The 16176-nt window shown below is 42.7% G+C and overlaps 1 protein-coding gene across 1 annotated transcript in view; it reads left to right on the top strand.

The window, feature by feature from the left end:
* The window catches only part of FER1L6 (fer-1 like family member 6), a 110203-nt gene extending 98643 nt beyond the window's left edge, over positions 1–11560 (top strand). Inside the window, exons 39-41 of the mRNA XM_070942030.1 lie at positions 3267–3427; positions 10205–10305; positions 11377–11560. Of these exons, the coding sequence (XP_070798131.1) occupies positions 3267–3427; positions 10205–10305; positions 11377–11560 (446 nt within the window). The remainder of the gene's footprint in view (positions 1–3266; positions 3428–10204; positions 10306–11376) is intronic.
* The last annotated feature ends 4616 nt before the right edge of the window (positions 11561–16176 follow it).

Genomic DNA, 16176 nt, shown 5'->3' with positions numbered 1-16176 from the left:
ATGACCTGACTCATTTGTTTGCTTTTAACACTGATCAGCTGTAGGACGGCCCTTTGAAGCCCCGCGGCAAGAGTTTAAACAGTTTTTTTCCCTCTAGTCATCAGCTGGGACTCAGGAGGCAGCAATAGATTGGGGGTGGGACCAAATAAAAGGTAAGAATAACGTGGGGGGGTGGGAGGGCGGAGGGGGGAGAACTGGTTCGGTGATGTCATATCGTCACCGCTACCGGCTTGGCCAAACCGGACCGAACCGGGAGGAACCCACCACTGATATGGCCCCCAACAATCTGGGTCCTCATTTTACCCACCTCGGAAGGATGGGAGGCTGAGTCAATGTTAAGACGGTCAGGATCGAACTCCTGGGAGTAGGCAGAGTCAGCCTGCAATACTGCAGTCTAACCACTGCACCGCCAGGGCTCCGTAAGGAGCTCCTTATCTGAGCAGATAGTTTCCTGAGTGAATATGTCAATGAAGGTTCTCATCATCCAGACAGAATTGTCTGGACTTTGAGTCCTGGCAACTGGACTTCTTTACAGAATAACAGAGTTGGAAGAGTCCTTGGAGGTCTTCTAGTCCAACCCCCTGTTCAGGCAGGAAACTCTATGCCAGTGATGGCGAACCTCTTAGAGACCGAGTGCCCAAACTGCAACCCAAAACCCACTTATTTATCGCAAAGTGCCAACATGGCAATTTAACCTGAATACTGAGGTTTTAGTTTAGTTTAGAAAAAACAACTCATACATTAACATCTTTCGTCTTAAAAGAAAAACACAATAACACAATGATACAAACAACTTTTTATTGAAAGGTAAAAGTTTGCATTTGGCATGCTTTTGAACTTGGGAAAGTTAAAAAAGTCAAAGCTTCTGGGTTATAGGTGTGGTGTATGTAAGATAATGGAGCGAACCCTAGAGTTTTAGAGACAAGCTATGAACAGTTTTAATTCAGGCTTTGCAGATAACTTTTAGGACAGGCTTATGAGCAGTCAAGGAAAAACCAAGTTACTAATCAGGAGGGTATTTCGGCTAACCCAGGGGTCAGCAACCTGCGGCTCTGGAGCTGCATGTGGCTCTTTCACTCCTCTGCTGCGGCTCCCTGTCACTCAAAATATGCGTCACAACTGCCAATGTGTGACACCCGCCGGCACGCAATTTATTGAGCTTTTCAACCCCCGGTAGGCCAATCATGGATAAATCCAAGAAAAGAAAAGTTTCAGAAGAAAACAGAATGTTTAATTCACCTACATATGCTAGTTTTGTAGCCGCTCAAGAAATAGTCAGGCACGGGAAGGGTTTTGTGGCTCCCGGTGTTTTCTTTTCTGTGGGAAATGGGTCCAAATGGCTCTTTCAGTGTTTAAGGTTGCAGAACCCTGGGCTAACCACTAACTGGGACTCTTCCACACAACCCTAGAGTCTATACCAGTGGTCCCCAACCTTTTTATCGCCGCGGACCAATCAGCCTTTGATAATTTTACCGTGGCCCGCTGACCGCGCGCAGGGGTGGGGGCTTTGGGCCACACGTGCGTACCTGCGCGGGGCTCTCTTCCCTGGAGCCTTTGCGCACGGCCCAGGAGCTTTTGCACACGGCCCAGGAGCTTTTGCGCACGGCCCAGGAGCCTTTGCGCTGCAGCGTTCATGTCCCCCGGCCGCTGCGCGGCCCGGTGCCAGGTACTCCACGGCCTGGCACCGGTCCGCGGACCGGGGGTTGGGGACCACTGGTCTATACCATTCCAGACAAATGGTTGTCCAATCTCTTAAAAACTTCTAGAGTTGGAGCAGCCACAACTTCATTTTGGTTTCAAATGAGCTCTGGTGGCTCAGCAGACTAATTAACATCCACTTACATCTGCTGCCTGCAATTACTGCAAGTTCAAATCTCACCAGGCTCAAGGTTGACTCAGCCTTCCGTCCTTTCTAAGGTAGGTAAATTGAGGACCCAGTTGTGGGGGCAATAAGCTGACTTTGTATAAATATACAAAAGAATGAAGGCTATTGCTTAACGCATTGTAAGCCGCCCTGAGTCTCCGGAGAAGGGCGGCATATAAATCAATTTTTTTAAAAAAATATTTCCTGTTTATCCAAGTAGCTTTTTCAGTCTGAGCAAGTGGATTAGGGGGAGCCCATCTATGTCCTCTCGGGTGGACATTCCCAGAGTGGTTTCATTTCTCACCGCATCTGAATAGGCTTCTCAAGTGAGTAAGCAGAGAGTTGCTAAGAGTCGTTGCTCCTAAATCCTTCTTTTATATGGGTTGTTAAGTGTGATCTTCCTGGTGAACCTGTGAAGTAGTCTTGATTTTCCTGGAGAATTGATGCAAAAGCAGCATAAAAAATGGGGGACAGGCTGTGTCTGAGTCCTCCACCTTTACTGAGGAGTATAAATGGATTTTTTTCTCTCCTCTCTCAAACCATCTATCTTCCCTCTCCAAAATGTGAACATTATTCTGCTCAAAAGAAGGTCCTTTTTCTTTTCCCTTTAATTTTTCTTTTATTCCCGAACCAAGGATGCCAAATAATGGTTAATTTATGTAAACAGTCAGGAAGAAATTCAGTTTTTTTTAAAACATCTGGAAGAGTTCTTCAGTGCATACAATCCAGATTGCTACACAATGGATGGACAGCAAAATACGCAATGACTGAACTGTGATGCTAAATAGGTTGCCACCTTTTAATGGGGTAGAATCAGTGGTGGGATTCAAAATTTTTTACCACCAGTTCTGTGGGCATGGCTTGGCTTGGTGGGCGTGGCTTGGTGGGCATGGCAGGGAAGGATACTGTAAAATTTCCATTTCCTTCCGATCAGCTGGGACTCGGGAGGCAGAGAATAGATGGGGGTGGGGCCAGTCAGAGGTGGTATTTACCAGTTCTCCCAATACTTAAAATTTCCGCTACCGGTTCTCCAGAACTGGTCAGAACCTGCTGAAACCCACCTCTAGATAGAATGCTTATCCATCCTTGTTATGTTCATATGAGGTGGTAGTCACTTTCCCAGGTTTCCAATAGAAATCTGAGTCTCATCTGAACTTGGGACGTTCTCCAAGGAAGAAGAATGGAGAAGGTCATGCTAACTTATTTTTCAGATGACTTCTGTAAACGCATCATCCAAGCTTTTGCTTCTCTAATCACTATAACAACAATGATAGAAATATTAAATAGATTATACTCATCTGAAGTACTTGGAGCTTAGCCAAGAACTGAAAGTTGATATTGGGAAGTTATAGGGCCCATTAAAGTGTTTGATTAATGTAGAATTTTATTCTATGGTTCACAGGCTCTCTTGAAATGAACTTGAACTGCTTTCCACGAGCAGCCAAATCTGCCAAGCGTTGTGACATAAGCACGATAGCAGAAAAGGAAGAGAACAAAATCTCCATATTTCAGCAGAAGCGGATCAGAGGTTGGTGGCCTTTCACCAAAGCTGGAGAACTTACGGTGCGTAAACAAACTAACAACAACAAAAAAAATCCATCAAGGTTCAAAGGATGGAAAGCATTTAATACATGATAAATCGAAGTGGTCTTGGACTGTTTTCAGGCTTTAGTCTTTTTTCTTCCCTTAATTTCTTTCTTTCTGTATCATCCCAGGTTCAGCATTACAAAAATTGCAATCCACTTATTTGCTGTGGATTCAGTTCCATATAGGCTAGTTATAGTGATGTCCTGGATTATGTATGTATTTATACAATAAAATAATGCAATGAAATGAAAAGACAGTTTTAACTGAAAGCATAATCTGTCATAAGGCATGTGTCAGGATTCCAAGTAATACACCCAGAGCAAACAGAACTCCAAGGCAAGAAGGTTCCTCAAAGAACAAGTTTATTGGATATATCATATTAGCACAGACTGGTGAAAACTGACTCTAAAGATTCCCATGGTTTTTACCTAATTAAAAGTAAAAGTTTTCCCCCTTTCCCAAACAATCAGTCACATCGTCCAATGAAGGTGCTGTCTGGTTGCTTGGAAACTTCACTCCTCCTCTCTTCAGCCACCTGTGGGAATGTCCTTGGTTCTCAGGGGAAACCAGGGGAAAGTGAGTCTGAGTGGCGTAGGAGGCTAATGCCTCCTACTAAGGCAGCATTTAACATCCAGCTGCCTGCAATTACTGCGAGTTCAATTCTCACCAGGCTCAAGGTCGACTCAGCCTTCCATCCTTTCCAAGGTGGGTAAAATGAGGACCCTATATATATAAAAACTATTTTAGGATAGAATAAGAGTTGGAAGGGACCTGGGAGGTATTCTAGTCCAACCCTCTGCTTAGGCAGGAAACCCTACACCACTTCAGACAAATGGTTATCCAACCTCTTCTTTAAAACTTCCAGTGTTGGAGCATTCACAACTTCTGGAGACAAGTTGTTCCATTGATTAATTGTTCTAACTGTCAGGAAATTTCTCCTTAGTTCTAAGTTGCTTCTTTCCTTGATTAGTTTCCACCTATTGCTTCTTGTTCTACCCTCAGGTGCTTTGGAGAATAGCTTGACTCCTCTTGTTTGTGGCAGCCCCTGAGATATTGGAAGGCTGTTATCATGTCACCCCTAGTCCTTCTTTTCATTAAGCTAGACATACCCAGTTCCTGCAACCGTTCTTCATATGATTTAGCCTCCAGTCCCCTAATCATCTTTGTTGTTCTTCTCTGCACTCTCTCTAGAGTCTCCATATCTTTTTTACATTGTGGCGACAAAAACTGGATGCAATATTCCAGATGTGGCCTTACCAAGACATTATAAAGTGGTATTGACACTTCACATGATCTTGATTCTATCCCTCTGTTTATGCAGCCTGGAACCATGTTGGATTTTTTGGCAGCTGCTGTACCCTGCTGGCTCATATTTAAGTGGTTGTCCACTAGGACACCAAGATCCCTCTCGCAGTTACTGCTATTGAGCACGATACCACATATACTGTACCTGTGCATTTTGTTTTTCTTGTCTAAATGTAGTTTTGTTTTGTTTAGTTTACTTTTGTTTTGGCTACAAGACCCCAGCTATCTCTATTCCCCCCACCCCCACCCCATCCCTCAGCACCATTGTGGCAACACTAAAGCCTCCAAGATGGCTTCAGTCAGGCCAGCTTTAGAGTTGACAGCATGTATAAATCTCAAAGGTTGGATTTAGATTACAATTCACTCTCTTTTAAAAACTCACTGACTATATTCTCACAACATCCTAAATTGACACAGTTTTGAGTTTCTTTGTGGTGAAGCCAACTTCTTGGGTAACAACTCACTTGTCTTGGGCAACTCTTGAACAAAAAGAGTTAATTCAGAAAAAAGGTTAATGGGGTTAACCTGTATTAATTCAGCCACTGACATTTTATGTAATGCTGGTTTCAGTGTTTTGATTGAGATTGTTCCTCCTCTACTCAGCACTGACTATATTTCAATTAGAAGAAAAGATTTATAGCAGATGACACAGCCATAATTAATCCAGGCACATTGTGCCTCTGAAGCACGATGAGAGAAAATGTCACTCTCTAAGACATTTTTCCTATCTGAGTATACTGTAATTTCCTACCAGACTCAGTGCAAGCAGATATAATAGGTCCCATAGATGCTTTTTCAAAAGGCAATTGGATTTAATTTTTCCTTGAAGACGTTTCGTTTCTCATCCAAGACGCTTCTTCAGTTCTGACTGAATGGTGGAGAATGGAAGGATTTATATTCCTTGCAGTCATCTGGTCATTAGTATTCTTTCTGAGAGTTCTTGAGGCCACTTGGAAGTTTATCTGTATCCTCAGGGTCACCTGAATAATGCAAATGAATGTGGAACCTTCTTGGAACTGTAGAAAGGGTTGTGTTTAAACAGGAAATAGGTGGTGTCATATTCCTCCCCCTCTGTTCAGAGAATGCTGTTCAATCTTAATGTAGATGATCTCTTTGACCCTTCTTTCAAACCAGTGACCCTCCCTGTCCAGGATATGAATTTTGCTGTCTTCAAAAGGGTGACCTTTATCTTTCAAATGCAGATGGACTGCTGAATCTTGTCCTGATAGGTTTGTTCTCCTGTGTTGCGCCACGCATTTGTGAAGTGGTTGTTTTGTTTCTCCAATGTACAGCTCTATACGTGTCTCACTGCATTGTCCTGCATATATCACATTACTCAGTTTGTGTCTGGGTATTTTATCCATGGGGTGGGACAAGTTTCTGCCTTAGTGCATTTTGGGGTTTAAAGTGTGCATGTAAATCCTATTGGTTGAAAATCCACCTGAGCTTTTCAGATATTCCTGCAACGTATGGAATGAATCTCCATAACATTCAGCTATAATAGGATATTGTGGTCAAGAATGTGTAGTTCTGCGCATCGCCAGACTTCCAAGAGACTGGAACAGTTTGAACTGCTGGATATTAAAAATAGACCATTATCCCTTTATATCCGTGTTTCTCAACTTAACAACTTTAAGAGGTGTGGACTTCAATTCCCAGAATTCCGAGATTTGAAGATCACACCTCTTAAAGTTGCTAAATTAGTGAAATTCTGATGAAATATCAGAAGATGAACTATTGGAAGATATCAGAATTATCAGAAGAATCAGGAATTCATCAGGTGACGAATCCTCAGATTGCTGGAAAGTGGAAATTCCAGTATTTTGCCTAAAAAGATAACATTTCGGATAGTAGAGCAGCCCCATTTCCCAAGAATCAATAATCCTATTTAATCTCCCTTTTAGCTTCTGAAATCTCATCAACAGAGTCATAAACCTAAAGCCACAATCACTTCCTTTTAATACCACTGAAACCAGATAAGCTACTAACCACATCCTTTTAATACCACAGTAAGCAGATAATGCATTTCGAGGAGTTTTGAGCACTGAGTGCATTTGCGGAGATGATCAGTTTGAAATTTGCATGGACAGTGCAACAAATACAGGTAGTCCTCAACTTACATCAATTCATTTAAGGACCATTTGAAGTTACAATGGCACTGAAAAAAGTGACTTATGGCCGTTTTTTCGCACTTACGACCCTTGCAACATCCCAATGGTCATGTGACCAAGATTCAGATGCTTGGCAACTGGCATGTATTTATGACGGTTGCGGTATCCCAGGGTCATGCGATCCCCTTTTGTGACCTTCTAACCAGCAAAATCAATGGGGGAGCCAGATTCACTTAACAACCATGTTACTCACTTAAGAACTGCAGTGATTCATTTACCAATTTTAGCAAGAAAGGTTGCAAAATGGAGCAAAACTCACTTCACAAAGTCTCACTTTTGAGTGACTCAAATGTTCAGCTGAATTGTGGTCGTAGGTTGAGGACTACCTGTATAAGAACTGGGAGGCTTGGAACGAATAGAATAGAATAGAATAGAATAGAATAGAATAGAATAGAATAGAATAGAATAGAATAGAATAGAATAGATGTGAAGTTTCCGAAAGATGCCCTAATTAATTCATGAGCCATGAGCCGAACTTCAAAAGAAATACAGTCATTTATTAGGAGCACCATTTCGGCAATATTCGGATGCAGTTAGAACTAATCCCACGTAGATTTACGTTCCCCTATGACCCTGTCTCTCCCCTCCTCTCTGGCCATGTCATTAATCACATTCTCCAATTAACCACTTTGGCTGGCTGTGAAATCCAACACCCTCCTTCTGATTGCAGTCAGGAAGAATGTATGGAATGCACTTCAGTTAGGGAAATCAATCAGCTCTATCAGTTCTCCCTCCCTCCTGCTCATGGCAACTTGAAAGCTTTGCAAGTTGACAATAGACTAGACTAGACTAGACTAGACTAGACTAGACTAGACTAGACTAGAATAGAATAGAATAGAATAGAATAGAATAGAATAGAATAGAATAGAATAGAATAGTTGGAAGGGACCTTGGAGGTCTTCTAGTCCAGCCCCCTGCTCAAGCAGGAGACCCTATATCATTTATGGAGGGCTCAAACTGGATAGGAAGGGGGCACAAAATACATGCCATCTCCTCTTGGCCTTAGAACATTGCTGGCAGATCTGAAGCAGAATCATACTGATGTTCTGATGAACATTAGGAATCTCTCTGTAGCAGGGGTATCAAACTGGAACCGGATCTGGCCCACGGGGTGCTTAGTTCTGTCCTGCAGGGCTGCCCTGGAAACATCAAAGGACCGGCCCATGGTGCCTCGGCCAGGCCCCCCACCCAAGCTCTGTTTTCACTGGTAGAGGGCTGCAGGAGACCGTGTACGATCCCCCTGAGCTCCGTTTTTGCTGGCAGTGGGCTAGCAAAACAAGCAAACTAAAAACAAAACAAAAGGAGAAATGTTTCCCCTTTTGCATTTGAGCATCCAAGAAGTGACAGGAAAGGAGAAAGGGAAAGAGGAAAGGCAAAGGAAAAGATGGGAAGATGAGAAGAGAGTAAGGAAGGAAAAATAAGGAAAGAGGGGAAGGAAGAAGAAAGGAGAAGGAAAAAGGGAAGGAAGGAAGGAAAGGCATAGGACCTGGATATTTACGAGACCGCCTCCTGCATCTGATAGCCTCCCACCGGCCAGTACGCTCCCACAGAGAGGGTCTCCTCATGGTGCTGTCAGTTAGACAGTGTCGACTGGCGACCCCCAGGGGGAGAGCCTTCTCTGTGGGGGCACTTGCCCTCTGGAACAAGCTGCCCCCAGAGATTCGTCGGATTTCCAACCTCCGTACCTTCCACCGCGCCCTTAAAACGCTATTATTCCATCAAGCAGGGCTGGCCTAAAATATTATTTTAATGGGTTACTGTATTTTAGACGATCGGCCAAATTATTTAATAATTTTAAATTGTTTTTAACTTTTGTATTGTTGGTTTTATCTTGGCTGTACACAGCCCTGAGTCCCTTTGGGAGAAGGGCGGTATAAAAAATTTAATAAAACGGAAACGGAAAGGAAAGGAAAGGAAAGGAAAGGAAAGGAAAGGAAAGGAAAGGAAAGGAAAGGAAAGGAAGAAGATTATAATGAGAGGGAGGAGGGTCTGCCTTAGCACTTGGCCACCACAAGTGCCCCCAATACGAGTGATGTTGAGCTGGCCACGACCACCCCGGCCATGCCCACCCTGGCCCCCCGAGGTCAAACACAACCCTGATGTAGTCCTCAATGAAATCGAGTTTGAACCCCTTCTCTGTAGGATGAGGGAGCCTATTAAAGAGAAGATCCCTAATGTTCACGAGAACATCAGCTTTCCTTCAAACCTTCTGGCAACATACAGAGGTTGGGCATAGGAGGTTGGTACAGGTAGTGACTGTTTGACAGTAATGAAAAAAGTGACTTATGACCTTTTTTTCACACAACCATTGCAGTATCCCCATGGTCACGTGATCAAAATTCGGACGCCTGGCAACTGGCATGTATTATCATGGTTGCAGTGGTGAAATCCAATTTTTTTTTACTACCGGTTCTGTGGACGTGGCTTGGCGGGCGTGGCAGGGGAAGGATACTGCAAAATCTCCATTCCCTCCTCACTCCAGGGGAAGGATACTGCAAAATCCCCATTCCCTCCCCATTCCTGGGGGAAGGATATTGCAAAATCTCCATTCCCTCCCCACTCCTGGGGGAAGGATATTGCAAAATCTCCATTCCCACCCCACTCCAGGGGAAGGATACTGCAAAATCCCCATTCCCTCTCCACTCCTGGGGGAAGGATACTGCAAAATCCCCATTCCCTCCCCACTCCTGGGGGAAGGATATTGCAAAATCTCCATTCCTATCCCACTCTGGGGCCAGCCAGAGGTGGTATTTGCCCATTCTCCGAACTGCTCAAAATTTCCGCTACCGGTTCTCCTGCCGGATTTCACCCCTGGTTGCAGTGTCCTAGGGTCATGTGATCCCCTTTTGTGACCTCCTGACAAGCAAAGTCAATGGGGAAGCTGGACTCACTTAACAACTGTGTTACTAACTTAATAACTGCAGTGATTCCCTCAACAACTGGGGCAAGGAAGGTCTGAAAACTCACTTAACGACTGTTAAGAACAGAATTTTTGGCCTTCAAGTGTAATCGTTAGTCGCAAAAGCTGATCAAATGACCCTGGGACCCTGAAACCATCATAAATACATGCCAGTTTGCCAAATTTTGTCCAAATTTTGATCATGCGATCATGGGGATGCGGCAGTGAAAATGGTCATAAGTCATTTTTATCCATGCCGTTTTAATGTTGGTCACTAAACAAATCATTGTAAGTCAAGCACTACCTGTAGTGAGTAAAGCATTCTTTACGAAATCTTTAAATATTTTGAAGCAAAAGTTCATCTCCTTTTCAATCCAGGGCAAAGTGGAAGCTGAATTTCATTTAGTGATGGCCGAGGAGGCTGAAAAAAATCCAGTCGGCAAAGCTCGGAAGGAACCGGAACCTTTGGAAAAACCCAAGTAAGTGGCACAACTTATCCCAGGTTTATTATATCTGGGCAGGTGATAAAATGAACTTTTAGCTTTCTGTCCATCCTGAAGCCTGACATCCTCCAGGATTCTCCGTGACCGAGTGCTACCTTTTATAATACGTTTATCAGACACAAAATGCTAAATCAGCATAAACAAGAAACAAAGCCATTACTATGATTTATTATTTAATCTCCTCATCGGGACATTAGAAAGATGGCTGTTTTCCAAGAATGCTGACCATCTGCCTCATATTTAGATTCAGTTGTGCAACTATGGCTTGGAAAGACCCTAGGAAGTGAGCAGATTTGGGGGGAACAGGTGGGCAAGCAAGAGAGAGAGCAATTACGAACAATTATTAATTTCCAATATACCGTATTTTTGGACTACGGGCCCGTTTTTCACAAAAACTGAGCTTGCAGAGGGTTTGGGAGGCTTTCAGAGTGCTCTTGGGGGCTGGGGAGGACAAAAACGTGAAAAACTGGCCTGTTTTTGTGGAAAATGGGCCCGTTTTTGGCCTCCCAACCCCCCCAGGTGTCACCTTTTTGCCCTCCCCAGCCTCCTTGTTCATCGAAAGGTCGGCAGTTCAGCGGTTTGAATCCCTAGTGCCGCGTAACGGGGTGAGCTCCCGTTACTTGTCCCAGCTTCTGCCAACCTAGCAGTTCGAAAGCACATAAAAAATACAAGTAGAAAAAACAGGGAAGGTAACAGCGTTCTGTGCGCCTTTGGCATTTAATCATGCCGGCCACATGACTACGGAGACATCTTCGGACAGCGTTGGCTCTTCAGCTTTGAAACGGAGATGAGCACCGCCCCCTAGAGTCGGGAACAACTAGCACATATGTGCGAGGGAAACCTTTACCTTTATCTTATATAATAAATTGTCTATGGGGCCTGGCTTTTGGCATACCCTGTGTGTATGGGTGTTTAGTTTAGTGTTTAGTATACACACACACAAGCAAACAACTTTCAGTTAAAGAGTGAGATGTTGACTCATTTTTATACATATTCATGTTTCTAGCAGTATTACTAAGTTTTCTTTTCATTTCTTTCCCTTTCTAGCCGGCCCGACACATCCTTCTCCTGGTTTGTGAATCCTTTCAAGTGTTTGTATTATCTGATCTGGAGAAATTACAAGAAATATATCATTATTGGCCTAATCCTAATTATCTTAGTTATCTTCTTAGTACTCTTCATTTACACACTGCCTGGAGCCATCAGTCGTAGGATTGTTGTAGGAACTTAGAAAGAATCCCTCAGCCATGCAATTTATTAAAATCAAAGTAAATAAAAACTTTGCTTTTATTCATGCTCAGAACATCCTCTAACTCAGAGGTGCCCAACTTTGGTAACTTTAAGACTTGTGGACTTCAACTCCCAGAATTCCCTAGCCAACAAGATTGGACACCTGTGCTCTAATTCTTTATTTCAAGATATTTCAGATATATATATCTGATGCTGTAAGATGTTAGTGTCAAGGTAAACAAAGAACAGAATTGTATGTTTAAATTGAAGTACATTCCAGTTGTGTAGAAAAAAATTGTCAATAGCTAAAAGGGCACGTCAGCTTTGGATACTAATTATTTCTGTCTCAGATTAACAAATTAGAATTTTTAAAGATCATAATGTTAAATATTATAATTCTTTGGATTGGTGGGTTTCTATTAAAAAAAAAAACCCACAATCCATCCAAATTGTGCAATTGTTTTTGTTCAAAAATTTCCCTAACTTATAAAGCTTTTATATACAATGACTCTGTCGCAACTAGTTGTTAACGTAAGTTTTTACTGCAAATTTTAATGCAAATTTCCTTCATGCCATTTTTGTTATGTGTGGATTTTTTTAAAATGTGAATGTCTCCGATGTAAAATTAATACAGCTTTATATGAATATATGTATATTTATTTATTATTATTTATTTTATTATTCATATTTCTATGCCGCCCACTCTGAGGACTCTGGGTGGCTTACACCAAAGACAGTATACTAAATAGCATATTGCCCCCAACAATCTGGGTCCTCATTTTACCCACCTCGGAAGGATGGAAGGCTGAGTCAACCCTGAGCCAGTGAGATTTGATCCGCTGATCTGCTGAACTAGCAGTCAGCTGAAGTAGCCGCAGTACTGAACCCTAACCACTGCGCCACCTCGGGTTTTGTGTGTGGGTTTTGTGGGCAGATATGTGGGTTTTGTGTGCGGATTTGCAGCTTGGAAAAGATGGAGGGACATCTGCAAAGAGATTCTGAAAAATCAAAATGGAGGCTTATAAAAAGAGGTGTGGATTCAAAAGAGCCTTGGTAGTACAGTGGTCTAAGGCACCCTGTTATTAAGCTGGTTATTAAGACCAGCTGCCTGCAATTACTGCAGGTTCGAATCTCTCCAAGGCTCAAGGTTGACTCAGCCTTCCATCATTTCTAAGGTAGGTAAATTGAGGACCCAGTTGTAGGGGCAATAAGCTGACTTTGTATAAATATACAAAAGGATGAAGGCTATTGCTTAGCGCATTGTAAGCCGCCCTGAGTCTCCGGAGAAGGGCGGCATATAAATCAAATTAAAAAAAAAATTGTTCAGTTGCACAAGCAGTGGGCAACCACACGAAATTCCATTTGTGTAAGTGGCGGGCACACATGTGAAACCATCACCTTTCCTCCCTCCTGCTTCCCCCATCACTGCCGCTGCCATTGCCAATCCACAGAACCAAAAAGTTGGGGACTGCTGCATTAGAAGACCTCCAAGATCCCTTCCAACTCTGTTATTGTTCTGCCCCAGCTACAGACCCCAAAGAACGCAGCACACACAAACTCTATACAAAACCTATTTTACTCAAAAACTTAGTCTTTATCATTCAAAGGCTGTTAATGAACTGTCTTAACAGCCTACCAGAATTCTAAGATAAGGTAATCACAGTCTTACTAGAGGTGGCAGAAAGCCCAGAAGCAGTTTTGCAGACACGAAGGAGAGTGAACTAAAGTTGTTCTCTATAGTTTGTTGCAAGCGGCATTCCTTCTTAAATAAGCTAAGGGAATGGCCAATTAGCCCCAAGCCTTACTCTCGAGGAGACCTCCTCCTGAGGAGCCACTCCTGCCTTTTGGCAGCTCTGTGCGCCCGTACATCGAGAAGAGGCTCCTCCTCTTCGTCCTCTTCACTTAAGAGAGCTTCTGGAGGTTCTGAAGGCCCTGGCTGAATCCCTGCCTCTGGCACCACATCTTCTCCAGCCTCCTCATGTCCGACTCGAGCGCTAGCTGCACAGGCTGCTGACGCAGCACCACACCAGCTTCCTTGCTGTCGGAATCAGCTACAATCTGCGCAGGCCGCTGACGGGCCACAACAGTTATTCTGTTATTGTTATTCTGTTATTTTGTCACTCTGTAATTGATTTTTGCTAAGGCCATCCAAATAAGCTTGTTGTGGAAATTGGACACAAGGTCATGGCTCCCCATTTTGACCTTAACCCTCTCTTCCTGTGAGTAACCTGCCTTAGAAGCAAATACAGGTGGCCATCAACTCATGACCACATTTGAGCCCAAAATTTCCGGTGAGTTCATTTTGCAACTTTTCTTGCCACAGTTGCTTAGTCAATCACTGCAGTTGTTACGTTAGTGACATGGTTGTTAAGTGAATCCGGCTTCCCCACATGGACAGTTGCCAAGCATCTGAATTTTGACCATTTGATCGGGGATGCTGCAACAGTCATAAATGAGAAAATCAGTCATAAGTCGCTTTTTCAGTGCTGTTGTAACTTTGGTCACTAAATGAATGGTTCAAGAACTACCTGTATGTGGACAGAGGATTCCCTCCTGTTCCAGATAGCATGGCCTTGGTTCCTTACAAGAATCTCCCTTCAAGATAGAACGAATATCTTGCAGAAATGGTATAAGAACTTGGGGTGAGGTTTTCATAACTTCCATCTATGTGGAAAAGTGAACCACCCTAATTGGGAGGGGATGCATATATTTGTAGAGATGATGAATTAAACCCATTGAATGTTTTTTGCACCTAATTGCAATCCTTCTCCCACAATACAGTTCCTATATTCCATAAACATACAGCATTTACACATACCGTGTTTCCCCGAAAATAAGACCCAACCAGAAAATAAGCCCTAGCATGATTTTTCTGGATGGCTCGTAATATAAGCCCTACCCCCAAAATAAGCCTCAGTTAAGATCATCATTGCTGAGCACATTGTAAGCCGCCCTGAGTCTTCGGAGAAGGGCGGCATATAAATCAAATTAAAAAAAAAAATCAGCCAGACTGATGCATTTTAGTGCCGTATTTCCCAGAAAATAAGACCTAATGCATCTTTTGGAGCAAAAATTAATATACAGTAAAACCTGGTCTTATTTTCGGGGAAACACAGATAAGAAGTCTGTGTCAGGTTGAAAGCAACTCTGAACCTCTGTAATCCGACAAGATCACCTGGGTTGGAGAGTTGAATTTATTTCTGGCTCGGCAGATGTTCTTTCAAACTGCTGTAAAGCTGTTCCTTTTTTTTTTCCCCTTCCAAAATTTCCTGATTTATGGAACTCACAGGAAACCCATTTTCAACTTGCAAGAATCTTACTTTGCTCTGACTTCTCTACTTCATCTTAGCAGGTTTCTAAAGGGAACCTGACATCTTTGCAGCTCTTCCTCATAGGAACAAGTAGGATATTTTTGTGTGTGTGTGCAGGGGCTACGTAACATGAGAGATGCACAAAAACATGAAGGACGGTTATTAATGGAAAGAAGTATGGAATAGAGGCTGAAGGTCTGTGCTTCTTTGTTCCTCAGTCTTAGATTTGCACCGTCGAAGACAATTGCAGATCATCTTCAAATTGCTTTGAAGGAACTGAGGAGTAGAAGTAGTGGAGGTGTGGAAATTACTTTAGTTTTGCCCTTGCTTTCTTCCTATTTCTCACATGTTACATCAAAGCACAGCTCTCTGGTTATTCCGCCTTCGTTTGTCCTCTGTTGTTCAAGCTTTGTCGCACTTGAAATATTTTGCATCTGCTTTCTGAGATCATTTTTCAGTTAACTATTTTTTTTTCCTTTTGCATGAAATGAGCTCAGCTGCATATTTCACCTTTTGCAGAGGGATTTGACTGATCTCCGATTGCTTCATCAGAAATAGAATGCTTTCTTTAAAAAAAACAAAAAACACCAGGTAGGTAGATATTCTCAGACTAAATTATAGTGAAGTCACTGTTCCTAAGGCTGGATTAATCCTTCAAGGAAATTTGGTTTATTAATCCTTTTGAGGAACGATTTGAGTAACCAAGTTTTTAACAGTTGCCTTTAAACCACCGTAATTAAATGGTGAGATTTTTGTCCAATTATTTTCTCCAAGCTGAGAACATTTCAGTTTTCCAAGAAAAGATAACTAGAAAACAAGGACTATCTCTTTTACATCAAAACTAGTACCGGTAATAGATTTTGATCTATCTCTTGGGAGACAATTCCACCCAGTTACCACTGTGACTTAACAAAGTGTACAAGTACAGATTAGATGAAACCTGTCTTAAAAGCGGTAGCTGTGTGAGGGATCTTGGAATCCTAGTGGACATTCGCTTAAATATGAGCCAGCAATGTGCGGTAGCAGCCAAAAAATAATGCAATCCTTGGTTGCATAAACAGAGTCAAGATCACGGGAAGTATTAGTACTGCTATATAAAACCTTAGTAAGACCACACTTAGAATACTGCGCCCAGTTTTGGTCATCATATTTTCAAAAAGATGTCGAGACTTTGGAAAGAGTGCAGAGAAGAGCAACAAAGATGATTAGGGGACTGGAGGCTAAAACATATGAAGAATAGTTGCAGGAACTGGGTATGGCTAGTCTAGAGAAAAGAACAGTGATGGGATTCAAAAATTTTTACTAC

Source organism: Pituophis catenifer, unplaced genomic scaffold (assembly GCF_029215685.1).
Source record: "Pituophis catenifer annectens isolate HBS135680 unplaced genomic scaffold, rPitCat1.0.hap2 SCAF_3, whole genome shotgun sequence".
Classification (NCBI taxonomy): Eukaryota; Metazoa; Chordata; class Lepidosauria; order Squamata; family Colubridae; genus Pituophis; species Pituophis catenifer.
Note: the sequence above shows the minus strand (reverse complement) of the source record. Positions and strands in the feature narration are given on the sequence as shown.